Below are 26,914 nucleotides of genomic sequence, written 5' to 3' on the forward strand. Positions count from 1 at the left end.
CCTTCTTCTCGTCCTCTTCCTCCTCTTCTTCCTCCTTTTCTTCTCGTGTCTTGATCCCTGTCTGACCCTCCGCCTCCGCCCCGTGACGTACGTATATAAACCAGCCGCGGCCCACAGAAGCCACCAATCATTCCCAGGCCTTCCCAGCACACACACACGCCTTCTCCAGTACCTCCGTCAGCCACTTCATCAAGGTGAGGTGTTTTAGTGGTAGTGGTGGTGGTGGTGAGGGTGAAAGTATGAGGTTAATTGAGTAATGGTTTGTTTTAATGCTTTCTTTGTTCTTTTCTGTCTATTTTATGTGATTAGATATGTGTTTGTTTAACCCCTTCAGTACTGGGACACATTTTTACCTCGAGACTTGTATACGATTTGATAATTTCATTGGCATTAGGAAGGGTCTATGGATTTCAGAAGATTGATGGTCAGAGTCTTCACTATTTTAATCTCTTACATGAGTTCTGAAGCTGTATGAAATCACCAAATAGTAACCAGAATGAATATGGAAATGAGTCATGGTATTGAAGGAGTTAACTATGCATGAAGATGACTTTTAGTACGTTGTCTTTGGTATGCAATTATCATGAACATTTTAGCTGCTTTATGTGTACGAAAAACCCAGAACGGATATCAGATCATGTAATTCACTATGCATTACAATCTTATACAATTACATACATTTCATATAAACGGTCGAATAGAAGGAGAAACACAAGACACATATTCACACAGCAAACCACTTCCTTCCATAACACACACACACACACACACACACACACACACACACGAAAAGAAAGGGAGCTGAAGGAACCCATAAGAACCACACGTGCACAATTCCTACATAAATTGCCACGTGCAGGCCTAACGAACTCTTGCAGCTTCTAATATTCTAAACCATACTCATACCAACACAGACTCACCCTTCAGGTACCTTATATTCACTCTCAAAACACACAAAGGAACATAAAGGAAGCTGCAGGAAGCCATCAGATCAGCACGTGGCAGTTCCTCTATACATACCATACCTATATACCTACTCAGCATCCTTATCCATACATATACGTGTTCTAAAGACTTACTACTTCACTGCATTGATTAGTGAATTAAGGTAAACAATCACGAGATAAATCATAAGTGAATATTTCGAAATTTTAATCACAGTAAGAGTAAACAGCCGTAGTCTTTGTTTGCCTCCGTGACACAAATAAGGCACAATAAGCTACAGGGCGAACCAGGAACCGCATTCATACCGCGTAATAACGGGAGTATGGCGTAACCGGAACCGGACAATGGTTGATTAAATGGTGGTGGTGGTGGTAGTCGTAATTGTGGTGGTGGTGGTGGTAGTGGTGATGGTGGTGGTGGTGGTGAGACATATGGAGAGTGCTGAAAATGAATGAATGAATGAATGGATAGACACGTACTCAGTAAATTGGAAAGAGTGTTCAAATAAATGATAAACATGAGAGAAAATTAAGAAAAATGTAAATATTCATAAGTTTAAGTAAAAATGAAAATTGTCTTTGGATATGAAATGAGTCATATTCTCTCTCTCTCTCTCTCTCTCTCTCTCTCTCTCTCTCTCTCTCTCTCTCTCTCTAACATACATAACGCACAAAACGCAAATGAGAAACGGAAATACCAGAACACAAAGGAAGAAAGCAAACCGAAGCAAAACTCAGTCATTTCCACGCTCCAGATAACACAAAACTCACTCTTCTAATTCCTCCATTCCATTCCCTTTTATTCACTGAGGCCGAGTACTAAGAAGCCAGCATCGAAATTAAACCCTTACCTATCCTTACCACAAGACCCAGAGTGCCTTGTTCCTCAGAGGCGTACCGCGAGTGAGTCAAAGAAATTAGATAGAAATACGTCTTAATTCCCTGAGTATTTAAGATTTTTTTTTTTGTAATATTTATTTTTTGGGGTTTAAAATGGAAGATAAGAATGTTTTAAGTCCTCACACGCAAGCCCAGGTGTTGTGAGGTGGTTAATTACATATCTGCAGGTACGTAACGGCCAACAGGTGTGTGATTGGGTAAGGTTAGATGGCAGGTGTGTTGGTCCTTGCTTCCCCCTCCTCCTCCTCTCTACCGCCTTCCTCCCACTCCCTCCCCATTCACCTCTTCCCCTTCTACGGGCTCTGTTTTGTACGCTGGTGGCAGTGATATATGACACGCACACGCACACACACACACACACACACACACACACACACACACACACACACACACACAGAGAGAGAGAGAGAGAGAGAGAGAGAGAGAGAGAGAGAGAGAGAGAGAGAGAGAGAGAGAGAGAGAGAGAGAGAGAGAGAGAGTCATTAAATTTATATCACCTTCCCTCATTCTTTTACAACCATTGCTAATACACACACAAAAAAAAGAAAGCAAAAAAAGAAAAAAAATATGGTAATCTTACTATTCTAACCCTTTTCCTCCTTCATCCACTCCTACAGGCAAAATGAAGCAGACTATCGCCTTCCTTGTGCTGTATCTGGCCGTCGCTGCCTCCGCCCTTCAGAAACAGCCAGTGAACAGCGCCCTAAGTAAGGAGAATCTGGTGGAGCAGGAGACAAGTGACCCTCGCTTCGCTTTCCTCGACGTAGACGACGACGGAGCGACACTAACCTTCAACTCCACGTCACTTCAATACGCGGTCGTCATCGGGGTCGTACTTCTCATCCTTGGTCTAGTCGTTGTGCCTCTTCTTGGTTTTGATTTGGCTAATATCTTCTCCGCCCGTGACGACTACAACGCCTATGGTTACGGCTACGACCAAGACAACTACTACTCCTCTTACACTAGTTACGCCAAGAGGTGAGTGTGGGTGGTGGTGGTGGTAGTGGTGGTTGGGTGGGTGGTGGTGGTGGTGGTAGAGCGGGAGTGCAGTGCTAGAGTAGACTGGCTGAATTGAAAGTGTTGCCTAAATGATCATATGAGGTACTGAAGTGATGGAAATGTTTTTTTTTTCTTTTATTTTGAGAGAGAGAGAGAGAGAGAGAGAGAGAGAGAGAGAGAGAGAGAGAGAGAGAGAGAGAGAGAGAGATGTGTGTGTGTGTTACTTTGAGGGTGGAAGCAGAATTTATTTTCTCTTATTTTCTATTTTTCATCTACCCTTTATTCATTTCCCTTAGTATTGATACAAGATCCCCCCCAAAAAAAATCTTCCTTTTAAACATCCCAAAAAACAAATCACATTAACCATCTAACTATCATCTAATCATCTAACTAACTAACCATTTGATACATTTGTTCTTTAATCTTGGCTAAATCTTTACCATTCTTTAAGGGAACCAGGATTAAAGAAGGTCTTTTTTTTTATATTTTGTTGCCCTTGGCTGGTTTCCTCCTGCATAGAAAAAAATCATTGCTCTATCATTTTACGTGTTCCTCTTTTATCATTAATTTCCTTACTCATTCGTGTTTTCCCTTCCACAGGTCCCTCAACGTGTTATCCCCAGTGCTGAAGGCTTTAGCTCAGACCTATACGAAATATGAGTAAAGGCCTAACAAAGTATATAAGGCCTACCTGTTAAGACCTCTCCATTAACCCTTCTTTACCTCTCATCATCCCTTTCCTTCACTCATTACGTCCTTTCGTTTGTTTTCCTATCTCATTCATTTATCATCTTTCGTCTCTCCTTGTTACCATTTAGTCTATTTTTCATTCTACTTCCTGTTTAATATTATTCTCTTATTTCCTTTCTTTCTTCTCAGTCTCTCCTTGTTTTCCTCTTCTTCTTATTTAATTCCTTTGTTCTCTTTCGTCTATTGAAATACTCATTTTAAGATTTACATTTTTATCTCATCTCTATTTCCTTTCTCTAATCTTTTCTCATATTTCCCTTCTTTCTTCTCACTGACCTTGCTTTCCTCTCTTGTCTCATGTAATTTCTTTGTTCTCCGTCTATTAAAACACTCATTTTAAGGTTTACATTTCATCTCTTAGTCTTTCCCTTTCTTTTTCTTTATCGTGTTTCCTTTTCATCTTTTTTTTTCTATTACTTATCTATATCTCTATCATTTCTTGTTCTCTAATCTTTATTCCTTTCCCTTTTTTTTTCTTTGTTCTGTCATATTTCCTGTCTTAATTCACCTCTCGTTAGTCCATCTCACTTTTTTTCCTTCCTGTCATCCTTTCCACTTCAACAATCGACTCAAGAGACAAAGCGAGACGTGACACAAGTATGAAACTATTCGACTCACTAACTTGACTTACTGACTGACTGGCTGCCTGGCTAAATGAAGAATAAAGGTGAGATTAATAACAGACTTGACTGACTGACTGATTGATTGACTGACTGAAGAGTGAGTTAGTGAGGAGCAAAGAACATGAAGTAGTCAGAAGAGGAAAAACGTGAGGGAAAGTTAGAAAAGGAAGAAAGAAGAAAGAAGAAAGGATTTAGAATGACATACGAGTAACTGCTTCATTCCTTCCTTTGTTTTCTTTGCCACTCACGCCACCGGAACACTGCTGCCACTCACCGCCATCTATCGGAAGGATTCACAAACTCGACCACGACAAGAGACTCGACTAATAATGGACGTCTCAAAATGCTCTCCTGTGATTGGTTCCCGAGCCACGCCTGACGACCTATGGGAGATGAGAACGGTGAAGCTCAACTGACTGCAATACCTCACAAACAACAGCCTCGTTAGGACCAACACGTCTGCGGCTGCTTGCTTGATTGCCCGTTCCTTCTTTACGTTCTTCTCTGTATGTATATTAATTTATTGTTATTTATCCTGATGTATGCTTTTGTTATTTATTATTGTGTTTTCAGCGGATCATTTTCGTGATGAGAGCGCCACTTGTTAATACTTACATTGTTCCTCAGTAGTGACTAGTCCCTTTATACTTGTCTCGGTGGGAATAAAATGATATCGTGACCAAGTTACTATGTTTACTTTGCATAATAACAACAATATTAATAATAGTAACAATAAAAATGGTGATAACAATGATAATGATAATCGTAATACCATTAGTAGGAAGAACAGGAAGAGCAGGACTAATATAAAAAGATACCACTGGATAATCTTGAAAATAAAACAAAATTTCAATTCCAGAAAATGATGTACATACATTATCATAAATCAAACAAGAGAACACCACGTCCGTAACACAAAATATCACTGAAACTAAACAAACATTAATTTCAGTATTCAATTAGCGGCAATGTACCTCAGATTAAGAAAAGACCATTGCACTACAACAAATCCACTTAATAGAAAACACCAACCACTAGAATTCATCACTAGGACATTAGTATCAAAGTCATTAATCCCTTCAGTACCATGATGTTTTTCATATTCATTCTACTTACTATTTGGTGATTTTATACAACTTCAGAATCAAATGTGGGGATTAAAATAGTGAAGACTCTGCACTTTAATCTTTTAACCTCCTAATGTAAATAAAATCGTCTAATCACACACAAAACTCGTTGTAAAAATGTGACCCTGCACTGAAAAGACTAATAGTACAGGGAAACAGGAGGCAAAGACTAGCAAAACAGTATCATCAACAATACTCACAGAAGCTTGCGTGTTCCTTAACCTTTCCTTCCAACATACTTGCTAGAAAATCCGATTAAGAAGTAACACTGAGCCTTACTTTTCTTCACAACTTACTGATGTTCGCACACTGCACTGTCACAACCGACGATGTTGCCCGGCCTTGGTTTATACGAACAAATGAAAAGGAAATTATCTTACCACTGGCTGCTGTTTCTCCTAGTTACCGCCGAGCAGCTGGCGTATAGGACTAAGTTGTTTGTTTATGTAATACTGTTTTCCTTTAAAAGATAAATGGTACACAAACGCAATGTTAGAGCAAAATAAGTGAGCTAACATTCACATCTATATCTATCAAAGTGAGTACGCACGGCAAGATGGCGACCATACCACAGATACTGTGCAAAGGTGGCAAGTTCACAATTGGTGGGTGCGTCCTTCACCAAGATACAACTGTTTGTGGTTCTTTTGAGCCGTGCCTGGTCTCTTTGAGCACCTACTGCGAGCACCAACCCTGTACCAACACACAGGGACAGCTCCGGCTCGTGGCACCATCTGGTTCACTCAAAATCTGGGTTAATACGACAGGACACGAGCGCCCTTCAAACACTGTCCCTCCTTGATCTGGCCACACTGTCTCATACTGAGTAGTGAATAGTCTCAAATCGCGGCGCGCACCACATACCCATGAATTCATAGATATCATTCCCTTTCCAATAATATGCTCACACTTGTCCCATATAACATTATACTTATATGGTAACTATAAACATGTAAAGCTTAAGCATAAGCCCTTATAATTGTAATTGGCAAAATTGTCGCAACAACTCAAGCGCTAAATTTAAAAATGTTGCCTCTTACAATGAACACTAGTACTAGTAGTCTGTCTACTTTGAATGGTTTCTGGATTTAAAACATATTGTAGCTTATTGATGAAGTAATTAATTTGGTGTGAATAATACTTGTTTTCTTTTGATCAACGTACTTATTACAAGGATAGCTCGAGATTTTCCTTAAGGTCTGACAACCACGCTTTTCCTGGGACACCATTCAAACCGAAACCAAGAAGCCAGTTGAGAGTAGACAGACTGTAGTAGTAGTAGTAGTAGTAGTAGTAGTAGTAGTAGTAGTAGTAGTAGTAGTAGTAGTAGTAGTAGTAGCAGCAGTAGTAGTAATAGTAGTAGTAATAGTTGTAGTTGCAGTAGTAGTAATAGTAGTAGTAGTAGTAGTAGTAGTAGTAGTAGTAGTAGCAGTAGCAGTATTAGTAGTAGTAGTAGTAGTAGTAGCAGTAGTAGTAGTAGTAGCAGTAGCAGTAGTAGTAGCTGTAGCAGTAGCAGTAATAGTAATAGTAGCAGTACTTGTATCATGTACATGTGAGCACACACACACACACACACACACACACACACACACACACACACACACACACACACTTCAAATAGTGTCTGTGGCAAACAGCACAAACACAAACACCAAAAGTCCGAACAAGATAGGCATAACAATCTTGCATCCGTTGTTGAGCCTTTTTGCCCTCAACACTTTCTTCGCCAGATTAGAGTGAGCCGTGACGCGCTGCACCCTCAGAGAATTGACAATCCCGTTAGCGATGACCACCAGGCAACACAGCAAGAGGAGCAGTACATACCACACGTCAATGAGTTTATAATAAGGTGTTTTCACATAGGAGTTAGTCGCTTGGGAGAAGAAGGCGAGAAGAACCACAAGAGATGTTAGCGAGACATTCATTCTTCCGCTAAACTCCGCGATGGGGAAGTAGAACGAGGAATAACAGATGAAGAACATGAGGGCACTAGGTAGGAAGTTACTGATCAGATGGTAGTCGGGCTGGCCAATGAGGTGCAGGGTGAGAGTCAACACTCTATCGTGAACGTGTAGGGTTATATTCTCCAGTCTGTAGTCGAGCAGATCGTGGTCTCCGTCGTATTTAATAGTATGTGGGTTCACATTGGTATCCTTCGACTTCCAGTGAACCTTGTGGTGCATTGTTACAAAGGCGAGTTTACACATGTACCTGCCGAAGGGATATCTGGACACACGCAGCATGCAAGGGTACGAGGCCAAGAAGTTGCGGCTCTGCGAGATGTTGGCCCTGGTCACGTACCTGCCTGTGTTGAGGAGACAAGGTGGACAGACAGAGAAGCAAAGGGAGGAAGTGAAGGAATGGAGCGCAATAAGCAAGGAGAGAAACAATGTGTGGGGGATGAGGAGCAAAAAATCAGGCAGAACAGAGGAAAGGAAAGGAATATCGTGGACAGTGAGGGAAGAAATGTGGAAGGAAGAGGATGAGCAGCATTAGTTTATTACTTGCAACTGTGTTGTGTGAGCTTATCACATAGTCTAATTCTTCATTATGCCAAGGAAAAACACTTACGAGAAAGCGTGCAAACCCAAACACTACCTCTGCTTAAAGCTATCCCTTCCAGTCTCACCCCGACCAGCACCTTTACCCCTTTCCTGCCCACCCAGCCTATCTCCGCACAAGACTCACCCATGAGATGGTCATCCAGCTGAACTTCTTCACGATCCTTGAAGCCTTTAAAGAAGTAGCACATGGTAATGTTAGCTGCAGGTTGCACGGACGGCCCGTTAATGTTCCCTGCAGACATCATGATGGTTGGCGTCCAGATCAGGTGACAGGGGAAGTAGTTATAAAATATCTTGCTGTCGACAAACCTGACCCTGCCGTCCTCCCATTTCAGGGTCATTGCGAGCTCCAGGGTGGCAGAGTCCTCCTCAGCGTCAATCTTCTTCACCACATTAACGCTGAGTCTGTAGTATATATACCTAGCGCCCTCTACACTAATGAATGGCATGACGCTAGAATCATAGCTCTCGTCCATGCGCAGGAGGCGCCTGCTGCCACACTCCTTCTCGTCACTCTTGTCTGGGGCTTGGACGTATCCATCACAGCGCTCGCTGCGCCTCAGACACACGCCGTCGTTGGAGGCGAACTGGATGGCGTTGCACACCGTGAAGGTGAGGATGTTCGATGCTTGGGGGTTGTAGACAGAACGCCAGTCGCGTCGCCCCATGACACCCCAGCTGCCGTTGAGATGCAGCTTGCCGCGGTGCAGACTGGACTGCAGGGTCCAGCCAGCCGCCGAGAGCGTGATGTTGCTGGTCGTGCCCTGGAAGAAGAAGGAGCCGTCTTGCCCTTCACTAAGGCGGTAGTGCCGGTTGAAGTCTGTGCGGGGACCGAAGAGCGTGTAGCGCAGGCCGAATGGCACCAGGCACAGACTGCACTCCAGCTCGCTGAGGCAGGGGCGCCGACCCACTCCGCCGCCCGCCAACAGCACTGGGCAGGTGGCTTCGTAGCTCCCAGCAATCTCACTGGCGTCGGTCGTCCACGACAAATGCTCCTCAGAGGTACAGTTCGAGATCACCAGGCTTGCTGTGACCTCCTTCTCGATGGGGAAGTGGCCGCCCAAGCTGCGGCACCAGCGCAGCGCCTTGTCGTAGCCCCAGGCCTCGCGCAGCACCAGCGTGAACATGGGTGTGTCACAAGGTTGTAGCAGGTCCTCCTCTAAGGCGAAGACAGGGCCTCTGGTCTTCCAGGACTCACTGAGTGGCATCGTCAGTTGGTTGGCGTCCAACAGAAGGGAGCAGTTGTCGGGAGTCAGCTCCCTCTCCCCTATTCTCAGCGTGACACCCGTAACGAACCCCGTGAAGGAGGCATTCCAGGAGGTACGGGTGCCCACGCACACCCAGACATCTTCCTCCCACGCTGTGATATTGGCACCAAGAGACACGTCCAGGGTGACACCCTGCAGGGACGCCCACATCTGCAGAAGAAACAGGCTGCCACATCCATAATTGCTACCATGCGTCACTTCCCTCTCCCCCCACTACATGAAACTAGCCTGCGTATACTCATAGATAGGCACACCGACAGACGAAAGAGACTCCTCAGTTTCGTATACTTATCCAATACCCTTTACCTCGTATGCCTTTGAATGTGGGTGCTCCTCCTCGGGGATGGGCGTGGGCGTGTCATGGGCGGCAGACAGGCCCATGCACAGCATGTTCCAAGCTTCGGCCTTCAGGGAGTCGTTCAGGTGGTGCCTCTCAGTGTTGACCTCCAGCCAAAGAGTGATGGAGGAGGTGATGCCTGGGGACAAGTGGTATAAGTCTTTATGAAAAGAAAAGACAGACAGGCAGATAAATTGAAGAACAAGTAGAAAGACGAAGAAGAGACAGATAGTATCATCCACCACCACCACCACCATCACCACCACCACAATTCCTTACCAACATTCACAAGGACATGTGTAGTCCTAAAGGACGCGATGTAGCTGTGTGAGTCGCTCTGCGTCAACTCGGGCTTCACCAGCAGACACACACCCACAGAGGTCGCGTTCTTGCTGGGGAAACCCTCGGGGAAGATGATGTCCTCGGGGAAGGTCTTGCACAGGGAGCCTAGCGAATTTTCCACTGCCACCACCACCACACACTCGCCTGTGAATGCAAGAGGGTGGAAGGAATGAAAAGTTCTATAGCAAGAGAAAGACATCAAATGTAGAATGGACGAATGAGACAGACGAGAAAGGCAACAAGCTTCCACTCTCTTAAAATAGAAAAACAATAAAACATAACAAAAAACGTCCACAATGTCCCATTTCCTCTAGTAGCACCGTCACTGATCAGAGGTGCACCACTGATTGGCGTAGGTAAGGTTGTGGAGAAGAAAATTGATAGCTTTCATTTGGGTAATGTTCTTTCTCAGTGACCAAGGGAGGAATTATAACAGGTTTGTTTTGAGTGTCTTTGTTTTTATCTGCTGTTGCTTCTTTTAATTTCTCGGGCATAGAAATAAATGTGGCGAATATATAATCATACCTTTGGAAGTGACCATGGCCAGGACACAGATGAGGGCAAGGAGGAGGCGCACAGGTAAACCAAGGTACCTCTCCATACTTAGACCAGTCTCGTACTAACTGTCGTATTAGTGCCAGTAGAGTCTCGCAGTGTGTTTCATATTTCTCGAGGTATAAGTGGATTGCACAAATTATGGTATTAGGAAGCAAATTACCCGATATGAATACGCAAGGAGGCGTTTGAGATATGTATCAGTGTCACGGCGTCACGATCACACCTCGGACCGGTGAAAAAACGAGGCACTCGTCAACAGTCTTGGCATTTACTTAGACTCTAGAGGAAGTTGTTCTGATGGTTTTCGGGAGTGCTTTCAAGGATTTTGAAAGGCTTTTATCAAAAGTGTTTTAAAGTGTTTCATAGGCTAAACTACGCGATAATTATGCATTTAAAACCAACTTTCACTACGAGAGAGAGAGAGAGAGAGAGAGAGAGAGAGAGAGAGAGAGAGAGAGAGAGAGAGAGAGAGAGAGATATATATATATATATATATATATATATATATATATATATATATATATATATATATATATATATATATATATATATATATATATATATATATATATATATATATATATATATATATATATATATATATATATGAATTATACATGCACACACACACACACACACACACACACACACACACACACACACACACACACACACACACACACACACACACACACACACACACACACACACACACACACACGCACACACTTCTCGAGTAAATGCTTGTTCATGTGCTTGTATGCATGTCAGTATGAAAGTAGGAAAAAAAAAAGAAAACACACTCACAAACACACACACACACACACACACACACACACACACACACACACACACACACACACACACACATATGATGGACACTACCTTGTTAACGCGGAGTAATGTAATGTTCTACCGTATGATGTACTACGACCCCACGGGAGTCCGGGACGCCGCATTCAGTCGCTCCCAACACAGCTTCGGGAACAGACTCACGCTCCGCCTGGCAATCCGTTTGCCTTCTCTCTTTGACTGGTTATGCTGTTCTGCACAGCCAGTCTACCTCTACAGTCTACTGTCTACAGTCACAATCCAGTGTCTAGACTGTAATTCTACATCATCACGCTTACTACAAGCTTCATCTAGCCGCTACCGACTACAAGTCTCGCTCTAGCCACCGGCTACTTCTCAAGCCTCCACGGCTACTGGCTACCAAGTCTACCAAGCTTCAATACGCTTTGTATCTTACAATAAACACAGGGAAAGGCCCCGGTGTTTCTCTTCAACCACACCAGAACATATTGATGGTGCCACCGGTACTAGGACACACACACACACACACACACACACACACACACACACACACACACACACACACACACACACACACACACACACCGCGTAGTGTAGTGGTTAGCACGCTCAAATGGGCAAGCCTCTTAATGTGTGGCCCTGTTCACCTAGCAGTAGGTACGGACTGTAACTCGAGGGGTTGTGGCCTCGCTTTCCCGGTGTGTGTTGTGTGTTGATGTGGTCTCAATCCTACCCGAAGATCGGTCTATGAGCTCTGAGGTCGCTCCGTAATGGGGAAGACTGGCTGGGTGACCAGCAGACGACCGAGGTGAATTACACACACACACACACACACACACACACACACACACACACACACACACACACACACACACACACACACACACACACACACACACACACACACACACACACACACACACACGGCCCGGTAGCTCAGAGCGCTGGCTTCACAAGCCAGAGGACCGGGCCGGGTGGAGATATTTGGGTGTGTCTCCTTTCACGTGTAGCCCCTGTTCCCCTAGCAGTGAGTAGGTACGGGATGTAAATCGAGGAGTTGTGACCTTGTTGTCCCGGTGTGTGGTGTGCCTGGTCTCAGGCCTATCCGAAGATCGGAAATAATGAGCTCTGAGCTCGCTCCGTAGGGAAACGTCTGGCTGTCTCGTCAAAAAGTGAATCACACACACACACACACACACACACACACACACACAGTATTAATCTACATAACATATTCATCACAGCATTGATCTGATGGCAAGGTGCTTAAATAATTAAGACAATGGGTCTGTGTAGGAGAGAGGTGTGTCACAGGTGGTGGAGCCAGTGCTTACCTTGTACCCCCCATCAACACTACACATACACACACACACACACACACACAGCATTAGCTTATATCAAATGTTAGACAGAACAAAACATAAACACACACGCGCGCGCCCACACACACACACACACACACATATATAACACACATATATAGCACGCTCGGCTCACAATCGAGAGGGCCGGGTTCGAATCCTGGCGCGGCGAGGCAAATGGGCAAGCCTCTTAATTTGTAGACCCTGTTCACCTAGCAGTAAATAGGTACGGGATGTAACTCGAGGGGTTGTGGCCTCGCTTTTCCGGTGTGTGGAGTGTGTTGATGTGGTCTCAGCCCTACAAGATCGGTCTATGAGCTCTGAGCTCGCTCCGTAATGGGGAAGACTGGCTGGGTGACCAGCAGGCGACCGAGGTGAATTACACACACATATACACACACACACACACACACACACACACACATACGATATGAAACAGTAAATCATGGTACACATATTGACGAAGAGAGCCAAGAAGGGAAGGCAGCTGGAAGGCTCCCACCATCGTGACGTCACGGCCTGACCCGCTGTACTGATGATGTCACTACGGATCGGCCTGGCCTGGGCGGTGGGCTGATGACATCACAGCCCTGGCCTGGCCTGGCGGGCTTATATACGGTATTTAAATTATTTTGAAAATGACCCTTCGAAAAAAACATCGCCAGACTCGAATGCTTTACATATTCTGACTTGGCACATACTTTAATTGATATAAAGAATATAAAGAAATTTAAGGCCTCAGTAATATTAAAGATTTTTCTAGAGAGCTATAAATATATTGTTGGAACGTTGAGCCCCCATAGAAAAAAAAAAGGTCCACTCATTCTCACTTCAAAGAAAGGAAACACACTTCAAAAACTATGAACAGTCTTTTTCATTACTTTGGTGTGAGTTAGAGCCCAAAATAAACCATTCACAGGGTAACTACAAAACTATTATTGGAACATTAACATCGTTAGAGAATAATTCTACCTTCCACCAATTCCATTGACCAGGATAGCGAAACACATCAAAACATACCAACTATTGTTTGCAAACAGTAACACTTTAATGCTGAAACAAAAATTTTCCCTGGATGCTCCTGAAAATTTGGCGCCCAAAAATACCCTTCACCTTATTTAACACAATAACAGCGCCAACAACAACATACTGAGACCCACACACGCATGGAAAACATTTCAAACACAACTTGTAAAAAGCATCAAATATTACTATTCAGCACAAATAAATTGTCCACGAAAAAGGAAAATAATCCTAAAATCTAGCAGGGTGGGCAAGGCATATCCAAGAAGGCGGCGAGGCCGCAGAAGGATCAACTCCCCTTGTACCTCACTTAAACCTTCACCAAACTTATACCTGCCCATGGCAGCTGTTTGAACGCTGGATATGAAAGCTTAGTGACACAGTTCTATGTTGTGGCAAGACAGGCGTATAATAGTGAAAGATAAGGCAAGAAATGACTAATAAAATGAGTGATTCAAGATGGCGGCGGTGTCTGTTGTTATTCTGTCACAGAATCTTGAAAACATTCGTGAAATCCCTTATGTGTCACTTCAACCACAGCCGTTTGTAATAAATCTTGTTAATATATCACTAGAATCGTAAAAACATTCTTGAAATCCCGTATCAAGTCAAGCAGAGGCTTTTAATGTAGTAGTAGCTGCTATCTCGCCCACCTACTGCCACCACGAAATACTGAAAAAGACAGGAGGGTGGTAGCACCATGGTGACGATGTTTGCATCAGCGTAACCACAGTTGCCGTAAAAATAGTTTATTATTTGAAAAGAGTGTTTGCCATCAGAATGGTATTGATACTGCTGCATAAATAGGTAGTATAACTTGTCCTGAAATTATATTCGTATTAATAGTAATTATACAAGATATAGTAATGTGAATCCTGCTGGTTCCTCACTGTTGGAAAGATGCGCAATAACAATTAGATGACATTTTGATCAGGAATGTCTTAACCAGGCTACGGCTTGTTACTATGCGGTTTTTTTTTTTCTTAATGTAACAACCATTAGGCAAGCTTAACCAATGTGTCTGCCTGTCTCTTTCCTACCATCTGAAGGAATCATGTGTGTGTGTGTGTGTGTGTGTGTGTGTGTGTGTGTGTGATCCATCACTTCCACCACCACCACCACTACCATTACTATTGTTACCACCACTACCACTACTACTCCTACTAATATTACCACAACCGTATAGTTGAATAAAGAAACATCTAGGCCTATGTATCAAGCTGTGCCCAGGCCTAATTACCAATAGCATGAACAGGGCTAGTAACTTAAAGCTGACAAATGTGAGGACCAAAAGTGTCACCCCAAAAAGTGCCGACCCCTCCACCCCACCTCAGCTACGTCACTGTCACAAGCAAGCACGATATGTTAAATGAAAAATAAAAGAGTTATCCTAAGAAAGCATAATAATTCATAGAAAATGAAGTTTTTCTTATGGATAACTACATAAAATGAGGAAATTTCTTAGTTGAACCGGTAACAGTAGAACCAGTGACAGTTTAGCCAGTGTGTGTGTGTGTGTGTGTGTGTAATTCACTGTTACCCTACGGAACGAGCTCAGAGCTCATTATTTCCGATCTTCGGATAGGCCTGAGACCAGGCACACACCACACACCGGGACAACAAGGTCACAACTCTTCGATTTACATCCCGTACCTACTCACTGCTAGGTGAACAGGGGCTACACGTGAAAGGAGACACACCCAAATATCTCCACCCGGCCGGGGAATCGAACTCCGGTCCTCTGGCTTGTGAAGCCAGCGCTCTAACCACTGAGCTACCGGGCCGTGTGTGTGTGTGTGTGTGTGTGTGTGTGTGTGTGTGTGTGTGTGTTTACCAATTCATAATTCATGCGTGTATATATATATATACGTATTTCTCCCTCAAACCGATAAAATGTCCTTTTTCTCTCTTTTCGTAATCTCTCCTCTTCATCATCTCTCTCTCTCTCTCCTCTCATTCTTCTCCTTGACCTACATTTTCAGTTTCACATTGCTTTTCCATCTCTTCCATGCTTCCTTTCTTCCCTTCCCATTCCTCTTCTTTTCCATTCAACTCCTCCCTCAGAAAAGAAAGGGGGGGAAAGAGGAAAGAGAAAAGAGGGAAAAGCGATAGACAGAGGAAAAGGAGTGAAGAAGGAAGGATAGAATAAGAGAAAAAAGAAGATAGAGAATAAAATGCAAGAAGAGAAAGAAAAAGGGAGGAAGAAAAAGAATAAAGGAAAGAAAGAGAAGAGAAATATTAATAAAAACAGAAGAAGATGGAAGGACAGAAAAGAAGAGGAGGAGAGGAGAATGATGGAAAGAGGAAGGGAATGAAGAAAGGAAGGAAGGAGGGGAGGGAAAAGAAAACGAAAAAAAAAAAGAAAATGAAGAAGAGATAAGACAGGAGATAATCAATCGTATATATTTTTTTCGAGTCATATTTATTTCATCATCTATTTATTTTCTGCATCTTATTTATTCGTTTATATTTCTGTTGGGTCGAAGGATAAGGATTCACCGACACTCTGAAGTCCTGGGGAGTCCAAATATTGAGGTCAGGGTCACAGGAAAGAATTCAGAGGGCCGTTCTATCCCCTCTCTCTCTCTCTCTCTCTCTCTCTCTCTCTCTCTCTCTCTCTCTCTGTGTGTGTGTGTGTGTGTGTTTTTATTTTAGTTTTATTTTTATTTTAGTTTTATTTGTTGTTGTTGTTGTTGTTGTTGTTGTTGTTGTTGTTGTTGTTGTTGTTCTGTAGATGATGATCTTTTCGAAAGCAATAAAACGTCACTAAAATAAGATAAGATAAAGAAATAAGGGAAAAAAAACGAAAGATAAAACAAGAGAGAGAGAGAGAGAGAGAGAGAGAGAGAGAGAGAGAGAGAGAGAGAGAGAGAGAAAAAGAAAATGAGACAGCTTGAAAAGAAACAACACGAAAAACATAGTAATAACTCAATCACAGAAATCTTTCGTGAAAAAAAGATGACAAACACAAGAGAAGGAAAAAAAAAAAAGTTTAATACCAGTAATATAAATTTGTTAGATTCCTATCAGCTTATCTACATTATCTCCAAGTTCCTTCTTTCCCACCCTTGAATCCGCGCCCTTCACACCCTGAGAAGTGAAGGGCGAGGAGAAGGAGAAGGAATGGAAGGAGAAGGAGGAGGAGGAGGAGGAGGAGGAGGAGGAGGAGGAGGAGGAAGAGGAGGACATGATGCTATCGAAACACTCTCCCAAGTTGTCCCTCCTCCTCCTTCTCTCCCCCTCCCCCTCCTCCTCTTCCTCCTCCTCCTCCTCCTCCTTCTTGTTCTTCTCCTTCCACCTCTCAGCCTCAGGAAAGTGTGTGATTGTAAACACCTTAAAAAGACCCGGATGTTTCTTCCTAAGTGTTCCGTACATTGTCCTAAAGTGCTTGTAGATAGAATGAACTTAATAGTGGTGGTAGTGGTGGTGGTTGTGGTGGTGATGGTGGTGATGGTGATGGTGATGGTGGTGATGGTGGTGGTGGTGTAAGATTTTCTCTCCTATTCTGAGGTGTTCAAAATTTCGTCGTCTTCTTTCTTTCTTTCTTTCATTATTTTTTTTTCAAAGTCCTTGTTGGTGATTTGTTTTGGGTCTCTTATGTGTTTTAGTATATATTTTTTTGCTCTCTCTCTCTCTCTCTCTCTCTCTCTCTCTCTTGTGTCGCCATTGATTGTGTGAAATTGAGGAGTGTCGTGACTGTTCGCTTGTTGATGTTCCTCTTTGTGTGCGTCCTTCACCATGTATCTGTAAGGACGTGTGTGTGTGTGTGTGTGTGTGTGTGTGTGTGTGTGTGTGTGTGTGTGTGTGTGTGTGTGTTGGGGGAGGGATGGCTAGCTCTCATTACTCATTATTCTAAATCATTCCATCCCCTTGTAATTTTCCATTCTCTCTATTCCTCACCTCTCTTTTATGCATGTACATCTCTCCTTTCCTCTATCATTATTCTCAATCATTACTCTTTTCATTCTACCACATTCCGTCATCTTTTTCTAATTTCCTGTCTTTTCACATGCATTCTTACCATTCTTCTATCTATTATCTCTTCTTTCGTCTTCTGTGCTCTCCTGTCATTATCCTCTACCATTCTCTTCACCCTGATTCCAAAAACAACACATCCTGTTCTTACGCTACTTTCTCTTATAATTCCTTACCTTCACATCCCCGCCATGTCCTAAAAACCCTTGTATCTATCTCGAATTCCCGCTACTGGCTTGTTTTTACCCTGTCCTAGTACTCCACATCGCGTAAAGACAGCAAGTATAACAGTGACACACATCCGAAGTCCGTATGGCTCTCTAAGTAGGTTGATTTGAGGCGAATCTTCACATTACTGGGGCTACCTTCCGCTCTTCTTCGACAAAATGCTTCCCGTTTTCTTCGTCTCCGTCCCTCTGCCATAGTTTCCCGGCCGCAGAATGACTGGTGGATGTTTAATATGACGCTTATTGCCTCCTTCTTTACGGATGAGGGGGAATAAAGGGCCACTAACCCCTGATAACTGGCACATTAAGCACAGTGAAGGGAGGGCTTGCATATTGATTTCCTGGTGAAGCTTCTTTTCTCTCATACAAAAACCCGACAGAAGAATCTCATAAACGCTGGTGATTCAGAGCAGCTCGTTTTCCTGGTGTGGTTTGGGCCCTGTCGCATCAGAGCATCATTAATTATCGTAAAAGCTAAAATACAGGGTAATAATTGGTGAAGCAGAGCGCAGAGGGCCATGAAGAAGCAATAGGGAAGGGTAAGAAAAGATCATAACTTTTCATAAAGCTCAAATTTAGGTAAGATTTTAGTGCAATAGTAAAAGGAAGCACACGGGAGGCAATGTAAAAGGTACAATATACATCCCATCTTGTCGTAAAGTCTAAAATCAGGTCAAGTTTTAGTGCGGGAACAGAGGGAGGTTCAGGAAAGGGATAGGGAAAGTTATCTGAATTATTGTAACTTACCATAAGAACATACAGGCCAAAAGGAGCATTAGGAAAGGCATAAATCAACGTAATACATCATAAAACTCTACTTTGAGCCAAGATTCTGAGTGCAGCACCAGAAGGGAGGTATATAAGACGCGGCCACAGCTTCGTCAGGAGGAGAGTGTAAGAGTAAGGCGGTGTGAGGCATGCCGGTGACGCAGAGAGTGCAGTGGGATATCTGGTATTGGTTCCAGGACGTGATGAATGAGCTCCTTCTTCCCCCGGAGGAACATGGATGGACCACCGCGGGCCTCATGATGTCCACTATGATAATCTCTATGATCGTGTATGACTGCATTATGTTCCTCATGGACCTGGCTTCTGTCAACTCAAACAACGAGGGAAACGTCACCACCACCATCATGGGAGGCAGGAGGAGGACCAGGCTGTCATCTCCGCAGGACCTCCTCGGGTACAGGTAAAGCGCTTCCGTGTACTGTCAGAAGAAGCTAACTTGTTGTAAGAAATGCATGAAAAGACAAAGCAAAAAAGCAGAATATTGGTGATTTATTTTGGTGTTATAGTAAAAGTGTTCATCTCTTCAGTACCCTGACACGTTTTCATGTTTATTATTGCTTACTATTTTGCGATTTTATGTGTTGGTAATAAGATAGTGAAGACTCAGGCCATTAATCTTCTGATCTCCATAGACCCTTCCTAATGTTAATAAAATCGTGTAATCACAAGCAAAACTCATGGTAAAAATGCGTCCAAGTACTATAAAGTGGTTAATCACGATAGAGGCTAGAAAATGACTAACACACACACACACACACACACACACACACACACACACACACACACACACACACACACACACACACACACACACACACACACACACACAGTTTTGCGGTTGTATCAGTCAGGCTTATATCAGGATAGTTTTTTTTCTAATAGTATCTTTCGCCACGTCAAGTTTCAAAACATCTCCCTCTCTTACTGCTTGGGTAATTATGGACTTGATCTGCCTTTGAACTCCCTGTCTCCTTTTGTGTGGCGCATCTTTTTGAGGCTCTCCTTATTCTCATCTCTCTACTGTCTTGAAAAAAAAAGAAAATATTAAAAAATCTTAATAACTTCTACTAAATCCTGATAAAAAGTAATTGAATAGTTTGAGAGAGCTGTTCATTAACTTTCAAACTCTCTCATGCAATTGTTCATTTTCAAGGTCAACTGAGGCAACCAGTCGAGTTCTTGCTGCCATCGAGGACGACCGGTACAGAGGCCGTCAGCTGCAGCGACTGGAGGGCAGCGGAAGACTCAGCCTGTGATGCCGCTCAGTGTTTCAGAATATGATCCTTTTTTTTGCCGGAGACTTTGTGGTAACGATGTCAGAAATAGAATACACCAACATACATTCATACATACATTCCTCTTTCTCTTCTCTCAGTGCTCCTTCTTTCTCTCCTTTCATTACTCTTCTCTTTTAAGAATTTACCCAACATAACTCACTCATTTTTCTCAGTCCCTGCCTCCTATACATCTCACCCTCTCCCTCTCCCTCTCTAGTGGCCTGAGGGTCACCAATAGGCCTACTCTGAGCCCCCAAACACTTTGCCCTAGGCCGTCTCTCTGCTTGCCTGGCCTTGTCCCGCTTGGAGGCTAAACTTTCTCTTTCTGGGTAGATTCTCAACACCTCGCTTCTTCTCTCGTGTGTCAGCATCCGTAGTTATTAAGTGTCGTTGTGCTGTTGTTATGCTCCCTTATTTTGCTGTTACTTCCGTGATGTGTTGATGTTTTTTCGTTATGTCTTTTGTTTTGTTTTTTAGTGTTATTTGTATGTTTGTGTGTGTTGGGTATATTTTGGTTTGGTTTTTCATGTGTGTGTGTGTGTGTGTGTGTGTGTGTGTGTGTGTGTGTGTGAGGGTATGTATGTTAGTGAGTGTGTGTGTATGTGTGTTGGTGAGGGTTTGTGTTAGTGTGTGTGTGTGTGTGTGTGTGTGTGTGTGTGTGTGTGTGTGTGTGTGTGTGTGTGTGTGTGTGTGTGTGTGTTTAAAGTAAGTCAAAGTTTCAGTGTATTTCTATAGTTTTATTTGCTGTTGTTATTCTTGTGTTGTTCTTATTTTCGTTGTTGTTGTTATTACTTGTAAACCAAAAAGGCATTAGATGTAATAAATAAAAAGGCACTTAAACTTGAATAAATAATGCACAGACTTTAAAACAACAACACTCATTTTGAATCCTACGAAAAAAAGAAAAAAACTAACCAATGTAATGAGAAAATAACTTCCAATTTAACAGTTTTTTATAACAAACATCTAAAAAGACAAGGATTTTTTTTTTATATACTGTTGTGATGAAAGGAAGAGTATAAATAGAATCCTGAATACGTAAAATAAACGCTTTGAAACTCTACTAAAACTACAGTTACTGCTACTACTACTACTACTACTACCATCACCACCACCACCACTACAACAACAACAACAACAACAACAACAACAACAACAACAACAACTATCCCATCCTTTAAACTAAACCCACTACTACTTTTTCCAGTCCAATTTCTCGTCAGCTCCCTAATTTTTCCAGTTTCCTAGTTCGTGTAGGAGCAAGCGAGTGGCCTCTCTTGGTTACTGGGGCGTGAGTGGACTGACAAAGGGCGGCTCAGTGGTCCAGGCCGCTTACTATGGAGGCAGGGAAGGCGGGGACCCGGACAGACTGCCTTGGTTGTGGTCTGGCGGGGAGGGAAATGAGAGAAAGTAACCAGTGTTTTTTTTTTAGTGTATTGATCTGAAGAATGCTGTGGCTTGCTGTGCTTTGGCGTGGCTGTCTCTGTGAGGAGCTGGAAGGATAGAGTGAATAGAAAGATAGTAAGAAAACAACTAAATAAGACTAAAAGAAGGTAGGACAATGTGAATAGGAAAGCAGGAGTGAATAGGAAGATGAGATTGGATAACATGGTAGGATTGGATAGGTAGATAGAACTAAATATAGGATAGGAGTAAATGTGAGGTTATAGAAGATAGAGCTGAATAACAAGATAGGAGTGAATGGGAGTGAATAGAAATGGAGATAGAGATAGATAGAGAGATAAGGGAATAAATACATAATAGAGCTACACAGAGAGAGAGAGAGAGAGAGAGAGAGAGAGAGAGAGAGTGTGTTTGTATGAATGTAAGGAAAGTCTGCATGTGTGTGTGTGTGTGTGTGTGTGTGTGTGTGTGTGTGTGTGATTTTGTTTGTCTCCTTTCATTCATTATTTACATGTATCAGACAATTTTTTCTTTTCATCTTTTTTTTTTTTTTGCGGGGGGTTAAATTAATGTAAAAAATAATAGAGAGATATATAGAGATGAATGTTCTCTGTTAACACCCTTCCCGCTCCCCTCCCCCCCTCTCCCTCTCTCCCGGATCTCGCACTCTCTTTCCCTCTCTTTCCTCCACGGGCTATCTTTCCCTCCTCTCCATCTCCCCTCCCCCCTCCATCCCTGTTTGTCCCTTCCTCTCCCCCCAGCCGACCACCACCACCACCGCCACCACCACCACCATCACTGCTCCCTTCAAATGACGCTCCCTGACCCCCCCTCTTTGGCTCTCCCACCTTTCCTCCAGCTCTCCCGGATCTGGAGGAAAAGGTAAACTCCTCCCACTTTATTATATCCTCTCCTACACCTCCTGTCCTTCTCCTCCTCCTCCTCCTCCTCCTCCTCCTCTGATAGGCAGCGGGTATATGACGGGACACACAGACACACAGCCATCAGTCGCCTGCGAACTCTCACTGGACAAGCACAACTTACTCTCCCTTACGTTATACTCTCACAAACGTTAACTCTCCCTTTTCACCACCACCACCCCCACCACCACCACCGCCATGCCTAACATACCCTCAGAAGTCACATCTTTCGTTGGGGATCTGGCCTCAAGTGTTGACTTGTTCAAGAATCAGGTGAAGGATGCCGTGAAGTCCCTCGACCTGACAACAGTGGCCGCCCTCCTGCTGGTGGTCGCCGGTGCCATCCTTCTCTACGACTTGCTGGTGTTCGCTCTCGCCTCCGCAGCCTCCAGACGGTCTTTCATGGTGACGCCGCTGCTTTACCGCCTCGCCCACAACGCCTGGGACATGAGGGACGAAATGGGCTTCACCAACCTGATAGAGTCGCGGTGAGTTCATTGTTGGTGTTGGTGTTACTGGCGCTCTTGTGTGAGGTGACTTATTTTAACCCCTTCAGTACTGGGACACTTTTCATCTTGAGATTTTTGTACAATTAAACCATTTTATTGCCATTAGAAAGGGTCTATGGAGGTCAGAAGATTAAAGGCCAAAGTCTTCACTATTCTAATCCCTCTTCTGAGTTTCTGAAACTGTATCAAATCACCAAATATTAAGCAGAATGGATATGGTAACGCGTCATGGTACTGAATGGGTTAAGAGGAGGTTTCAAGACATTTGTCCAAGACTTTTGGCTGACTTCTATTCAGTAAAGAAACTAGCAATCAAACAAGCCTTTTTTTTTGTTGCACTTGGCCGGCTTTCTTTCTTGCATTAAAAAAATCTGCTGTTGTGTTAATTTTACCCTATCTTGGTTTGTTCTACTGGGAATGATTGTCTATCTTTCCTTGTTGTTATTGTTGTTGTTGTTGTTGTTGTTCTTCCTTTGGGTGTCTAGGTCCTCGTGGTTGCGACAATATGGAGATCTTGTCATCTGATGGGTCATGTTGGGATAAACGGTAAATTTTCTTTCACACTTATTCCCTTGAACGTGGTGGGTCATTCAGAACTGCGTTAGGGGATCTTTCATCATGAGGAAGTAAGGGAAGCTACAAGGACACATGAAATCTCGACCTCGAAAAAAAAGAAAAAGAAAACATACCTGCCTTTTATCCATGTTCATAAAATTTACCTAGTTTTTTAAAGCACTCTATTCATCTCAGTGAATAACCATGACGGGTTTTCTTATTCATTCTGGTTACTTTCTGGCAATTCTGTACAGATTCAGACACTTAAGTGGGGATTAAAACTGAAAATTCTGGCCATTAATCTTCTTGACCTCTATAGACTCTTCCTAATGTAAATAAAACCGTCTAATCACAACAAAAATTCATGATAAAAATGTTAATAAGATTTATGATATTAATTCAGTTAAGACAAGATTAATGAGATGCTTATTAGTTCCATCAGTCCAATGTCTATTTTGGAATCATATTAGTACTGAAATATTCATAAAACAAGCATGATATTAATGTACAAACACTCCACGATGACTGGAGAGGCGAGGCGAGGCGAGGCAGAGAAGGAAGAAGGGAAGGAGGAAGGGAGAGGAGAAAGGTAGGGAAGGAGAGAGGGAGGGAGGGAGAGTAAAGCAGGCAGAAGGCAGGCTGGGAGGGAGAGCTTGGAAGGAAAGGGTGTAAAAATGGAGAGTGTTGTTGTTGTTGTTGATGGTGGTGGTGGTGGTGGTGGTGGTGGTGGTGGTTTATATTTGTTTTCAGATTTCTAGTAAAATACTCTTCTATATTCTTAAGTCATTATTGTACTATTCTCTTTTTGTATCTACAGTTCTTGCACTTCTCTTTCAGTCTTCCCTTGATAGTTTCCGTTCTTTGTAAGTTACCCCATTCTTTCCTCTGCCTAGTCTTCCCTTCACGTCTTCCAATACTCTAAAGATACGATTTTCTTTTCTCTTTTTAATCATCCCTTTATGGTATCCTCGTACACTAACTCTATTAACCCCTTCAGTACTGAGACGCATTTTTATCATGAGTTTTATGTACGATTAGACCATTTTATTGACATTATGAAGGGTTTATGGAGGTCAGAAGATTAATGGCCACAGTCTTCACTATTCTGATCCCCCCATAAGTTTCTGAAGCTGTATAAAATCACAAAAAAGTAACCAAAATGAATATGGAAACGCGTCATGGTACTGAAGGGCTTAATTTAATTCATGTTGTCTTCCTGGCCTTCTGTATTGGCAATTCCCTTCACTTATTTTGTCCCTCTTGAGTAAACTCCCTATCTTGTCTTCGTAGTCTTGGCTCGGGGGCGTTGGGCATGGTGTCTGACCCCTTGGCGTCCTTCAGGTCCCTGCAGGAGGCGTTCCCGATCCTGGACTCCATCGAGAAAGCGTACGAGAAATACCAGGACCTTCTCGACTTCAACTAGCTTTGGGTGTCTACGAAGTCCTCCCGTCTCCTTCCCGATGTCCTCCCGCCCTTCCTGGAGTCTTCGGAGTCTTCTCGTTCCCACTGAAGATTCTCCGTCTGTGGTCCAGTTATCCTGCTTCTGCTGCAGCCTCTCGCCCCTGCTGATATATTTCTACTGGCTTGCATCAACGTGTTCTTGTTTATTTCATGAGTTGTTTGTAGTTTCTTGATCCATTTTACTGCTTCTTCTTTTCATCTGGATTCTGTTTTCATGTTTTCTGATTCTCCTTAGTTTTCTTGTACAGTTTTGTTTGTCTGATTGTAATTCTCTCTTCGTTTAATTGTTCTGAGAAGATTCTTGTTTTGTCTAGCTCCTCTTTCTCCTCTTTCATTCCCTCTTAGTGCATTTGGATTCTCTTTAAACGCTTCGTATTCCACATGGAGTGATTTATTTCCTCTAATCTGTTTGAACATCATTTCATTCCCTTCCGTGTTTCTGTTTAACTCCTACTAATTCATGTAATTGATATCCTTTCCTTTCTCTAATACATCCTTCTCTCTTCGTCTCTTTATCTCTCGTCTACATCTGAAGGGAGTGTAGTCGCTCCCTTTTGTTCTCCATGAGGCTTTCCCCACCTAAGGCAGCTAGATTTGTTGGTTGCATTGGCGCCTCCCTCTTGTGGTGTCTGAAGTTTTGTGCCTTTTTGCTTATTTAAATAAAGATATATGTTTGCTTTACGTGGTTGCTTTCATTAGTCCATATACATTGTACTTTAGGGGGAAGATAAAGATGGAGAGGATCTGTCTGTCCTCCATATTCAGAAACTCCTTGGTCTCTTATGACAGTTTTTTAGGGCCATAGAGAAGACTAGCAGGGTTCTCAAGACAGTTTCTCCTAATAATAATCTAGAAATCTTGTCAGTCCATCACCAGAATCATAAAAATACCCTTAAAAACATGAAAATCTTTAACTAAAGCCTTTAGAAAGTAGGAATGGTGAGAGAGCAGAGCGCTTCAGAATACTGGTCTCTATGTCTTGTAAGTGAAACACGTATTACCACTCGTCTCGTAGGGGAATCATGAGTCAGTACAGATGCAAGACAGAATCATAAATACAAGTCCTATACAACCCTGTGCCTCATCTTCCACACAATTATAAATTACAAAAGTATTCAATTAAGCAACTATATGCAGTGAAATAGTCAATACGTTTCTTCTGCTGGATTCGAAGCATCATTGACTCGACCCCACCACCGCTGCCACCGTCTTCACTCCTCACTACTCACTACTAGTAACTCATTCAAGTGCCGGCGGTGCAAGTGTTCACTCCTATTGTTTCATTAATTTCTACAGTAATTTCATCCTTTTTCGCGTTACAAGTGAGTGGTGGTTGAAGAACAAGTGTTTGTGGATACTTGAGGTGAAGGAAGAGTAGGAGAAACAGCTGATAAGGACAGGAGTGGAGAAAGAGTGATGACTTTGATGTTCCTCCACCATACCTTCCCTCCGCCATGACAGATATCGAGAGTGCGTTGCTGAGGTGAAGAAGGAAGAGATGATGGAGACTGGAGAGGTGAAAGACAGATGACGTGAACATTTCCTCCGATATTCTACACCTTTCTTCATGATTGTAGTTTGTAAGTGCGTGTGTAGCTGAGGTGAAGGAAGACATGCTGGAGACAGAAAACGTGATGATGGGATAACTTAAACCTTTTCTTTCTGCTCAACCTCCCCCCCCGTGACTTGTAGCATTCAAGTGTGTGTGTGCCTGAAGAGAAGAAAGCTGACGGAAAGCAGACGAAATAAGATTGAAGGATGCCAAAATGGAGATGCAATGGAGGATAAAAAGGGAATGAAGAGGACGAGGAAAGAAGAGCAGAGGACGTGAGAGCTTATCGTGCACGTCTTCTTGGCAATCTGAGTGAGTGTTATTCTTCAGGTTGTTCTTTGATAGCAATTTACTTTATCTTTGTTGTTCATTCTTCTGTCTATCCCTTCTGAAATATCTTACTTTCTTTTTCTTTCTTTGCCTTACATCCTTTTTCTCTCTCTTCCTCCTTTTCTTCCCTCGTTCGTACTTCATTATATTTGTTATCCTCTCCCTCTGTTTTCTTCTAACTTTCCTTTCTTTTCTTGGTATTTCCTCTTCTTTTTTTTATCTTCTTTTCCTGTTTCTCTCCTTAAGTTCTCTCCATACCACATTCTTCTCTCATGTTCTCTTTCTCTTTTTCTTTCTTCTTTGCCT

At 42.9% G+C, this 26,914-nt stretch overlaps 3 protein-coding genes across 4 annotated transcripts; 2 read left to right on the plus strand and 1 right to left on the minus strand.

Moving 5' to 3' along the window:
- Positions 1–94: 94 nt before the first annotated feature.
- Positions 95–4,898, plus strand: LOC123508706. The gene is made up of 3 exons (XM_045262577.1): positions 95–194; positions 2,462–2,822; positions 3,444–4,898. Exons 2-3 carry the CDS (start codon positions 2,467–2,469, stop codon positions 3,505–3,507), a joined length of 420 nt encoding a protein of 139 aa, XP_045118512.1. The 5' UTR covers positions 95–194; positions 2,462–2,466; the 3' UTR covers positions 3,508–4,898.
- A 2,058-nt stretch (positions 4,899–6,956) lies between these two features.
- LOC123508520 lies at positions 6,957–10,455 on the minus strand. Its single transcript, XM_045262255.1, has 5 exons — positions 10,380–10,455; positions 9,792–9,998; positions 9,482–9,651; positions 8,032–9,325; positions 6,957–7,648 (listed from the first exon to the last, which is right to left on the minus strand). Exons 1-5 carry the CDS (start codon positions 10,453–10,455, stop codon positions 6,957–6,959), a joined length of 2,439 nt encoding a protein of 812 aa, XP_045118190.1.
- Positions 10,456–22,301: 11,846 nt separating this feature from the next.
- On the plus strand, positions 22,302–25,407 carry LOC123508768. Of its 2 annotated transcripts, none has more exons than XM_045262663.1 (2): positions 22,302–22,689; positions 24,556–25,407. In XM_045262663.1, the coding sequence occupies exons 1-2, from the start codon at positions 22,400–22,402 to the stop codon at positions 24,686–24,688; spliced, it is 423 nt and encodes a 140-aa protein (XP_045118598.1). In that variant the 5' UTR covers positions 22,302–22,399; the 3' UTR covers positions 24,689–25,407. The 2 variants fall into 2 exon arrangements, with proteins under 2 accessions (XP_045118598.1, XP_045118599.1); XM_045262664.1 differs by having other exon boundaries at positions 24,607–25,407.
- The last annotated feature ends 1,507 nt before the right edge of the window (positions 25,408–26,914 follow it).

Source organism: Portunus trituberculatus, chromosome 25 (assembly GCF_017591435.1).
Source record: "Portunus trituberculatus isolate SZX2019 chromosome 25, ASM1759143v1, whole genome shotgun sequence".
Lineage (NCBI taxonomy): Eukaryota > Metazoa > Arthropoda > Malacostraca > Decapoda > Portunidae > Portunus > Portunus trituberculatus.

Excerpts from the sequence above, each read along its gene's own strand:
- LOC123508768 (XM_045262663.1), top strand. The coding sequence starts at position 22,400 with ATGCCTAACATACCCTCAGAAGTCACATCTTTCGTTGGGGATCTGGCC. Across the intron at positions 22,690-24,555 it reads ACCAACCTGATAGAGTCGCG|TCTTGGCTCGGGGGCGTTGG; the intron begins GTGAGTTCATTG and ends TTGTCTTCGTAG.
- LOC123508706 (XM_045262577.1), top strand. The coding sequence starts at position 2,467 with ATGAAGCAGACTATCGCCTTCCTTGTGCTGTATCTGGCCGTCGCTGCC. Across the intron at positions 2,823-3,443 it reads TACACTAGTTACGCCAAGAG|GTCCCTCAACGTGTTATCCC; the intron begins GTGAGTGTGGGT and ends TCCCTTCCACAG.
- LOC123508520 (XM_045262255.1), bottom strand. The coding sequence starts at position 10,455 with ATGGAGAGGTACCTTGGTTTACCTGTGCGCCTCCTCCTTGCCCTCATC. Across the intron at positions 9,652-9,791 it reads ACATGTCCTTGTGAATGTTG|GCATCACCTCCTCCATCACT; the intron begins GTAAGGAATTGT and ends ACTTGTCCCCAG. Across the intron at positions 9,326-9,481 it reads CACATTCAAAGGCATACGAG|ATGTGGGCGTCCCTGCAGGG; the intron begins GTAAAGGGTATT and ends TTTCTTCTGCAG.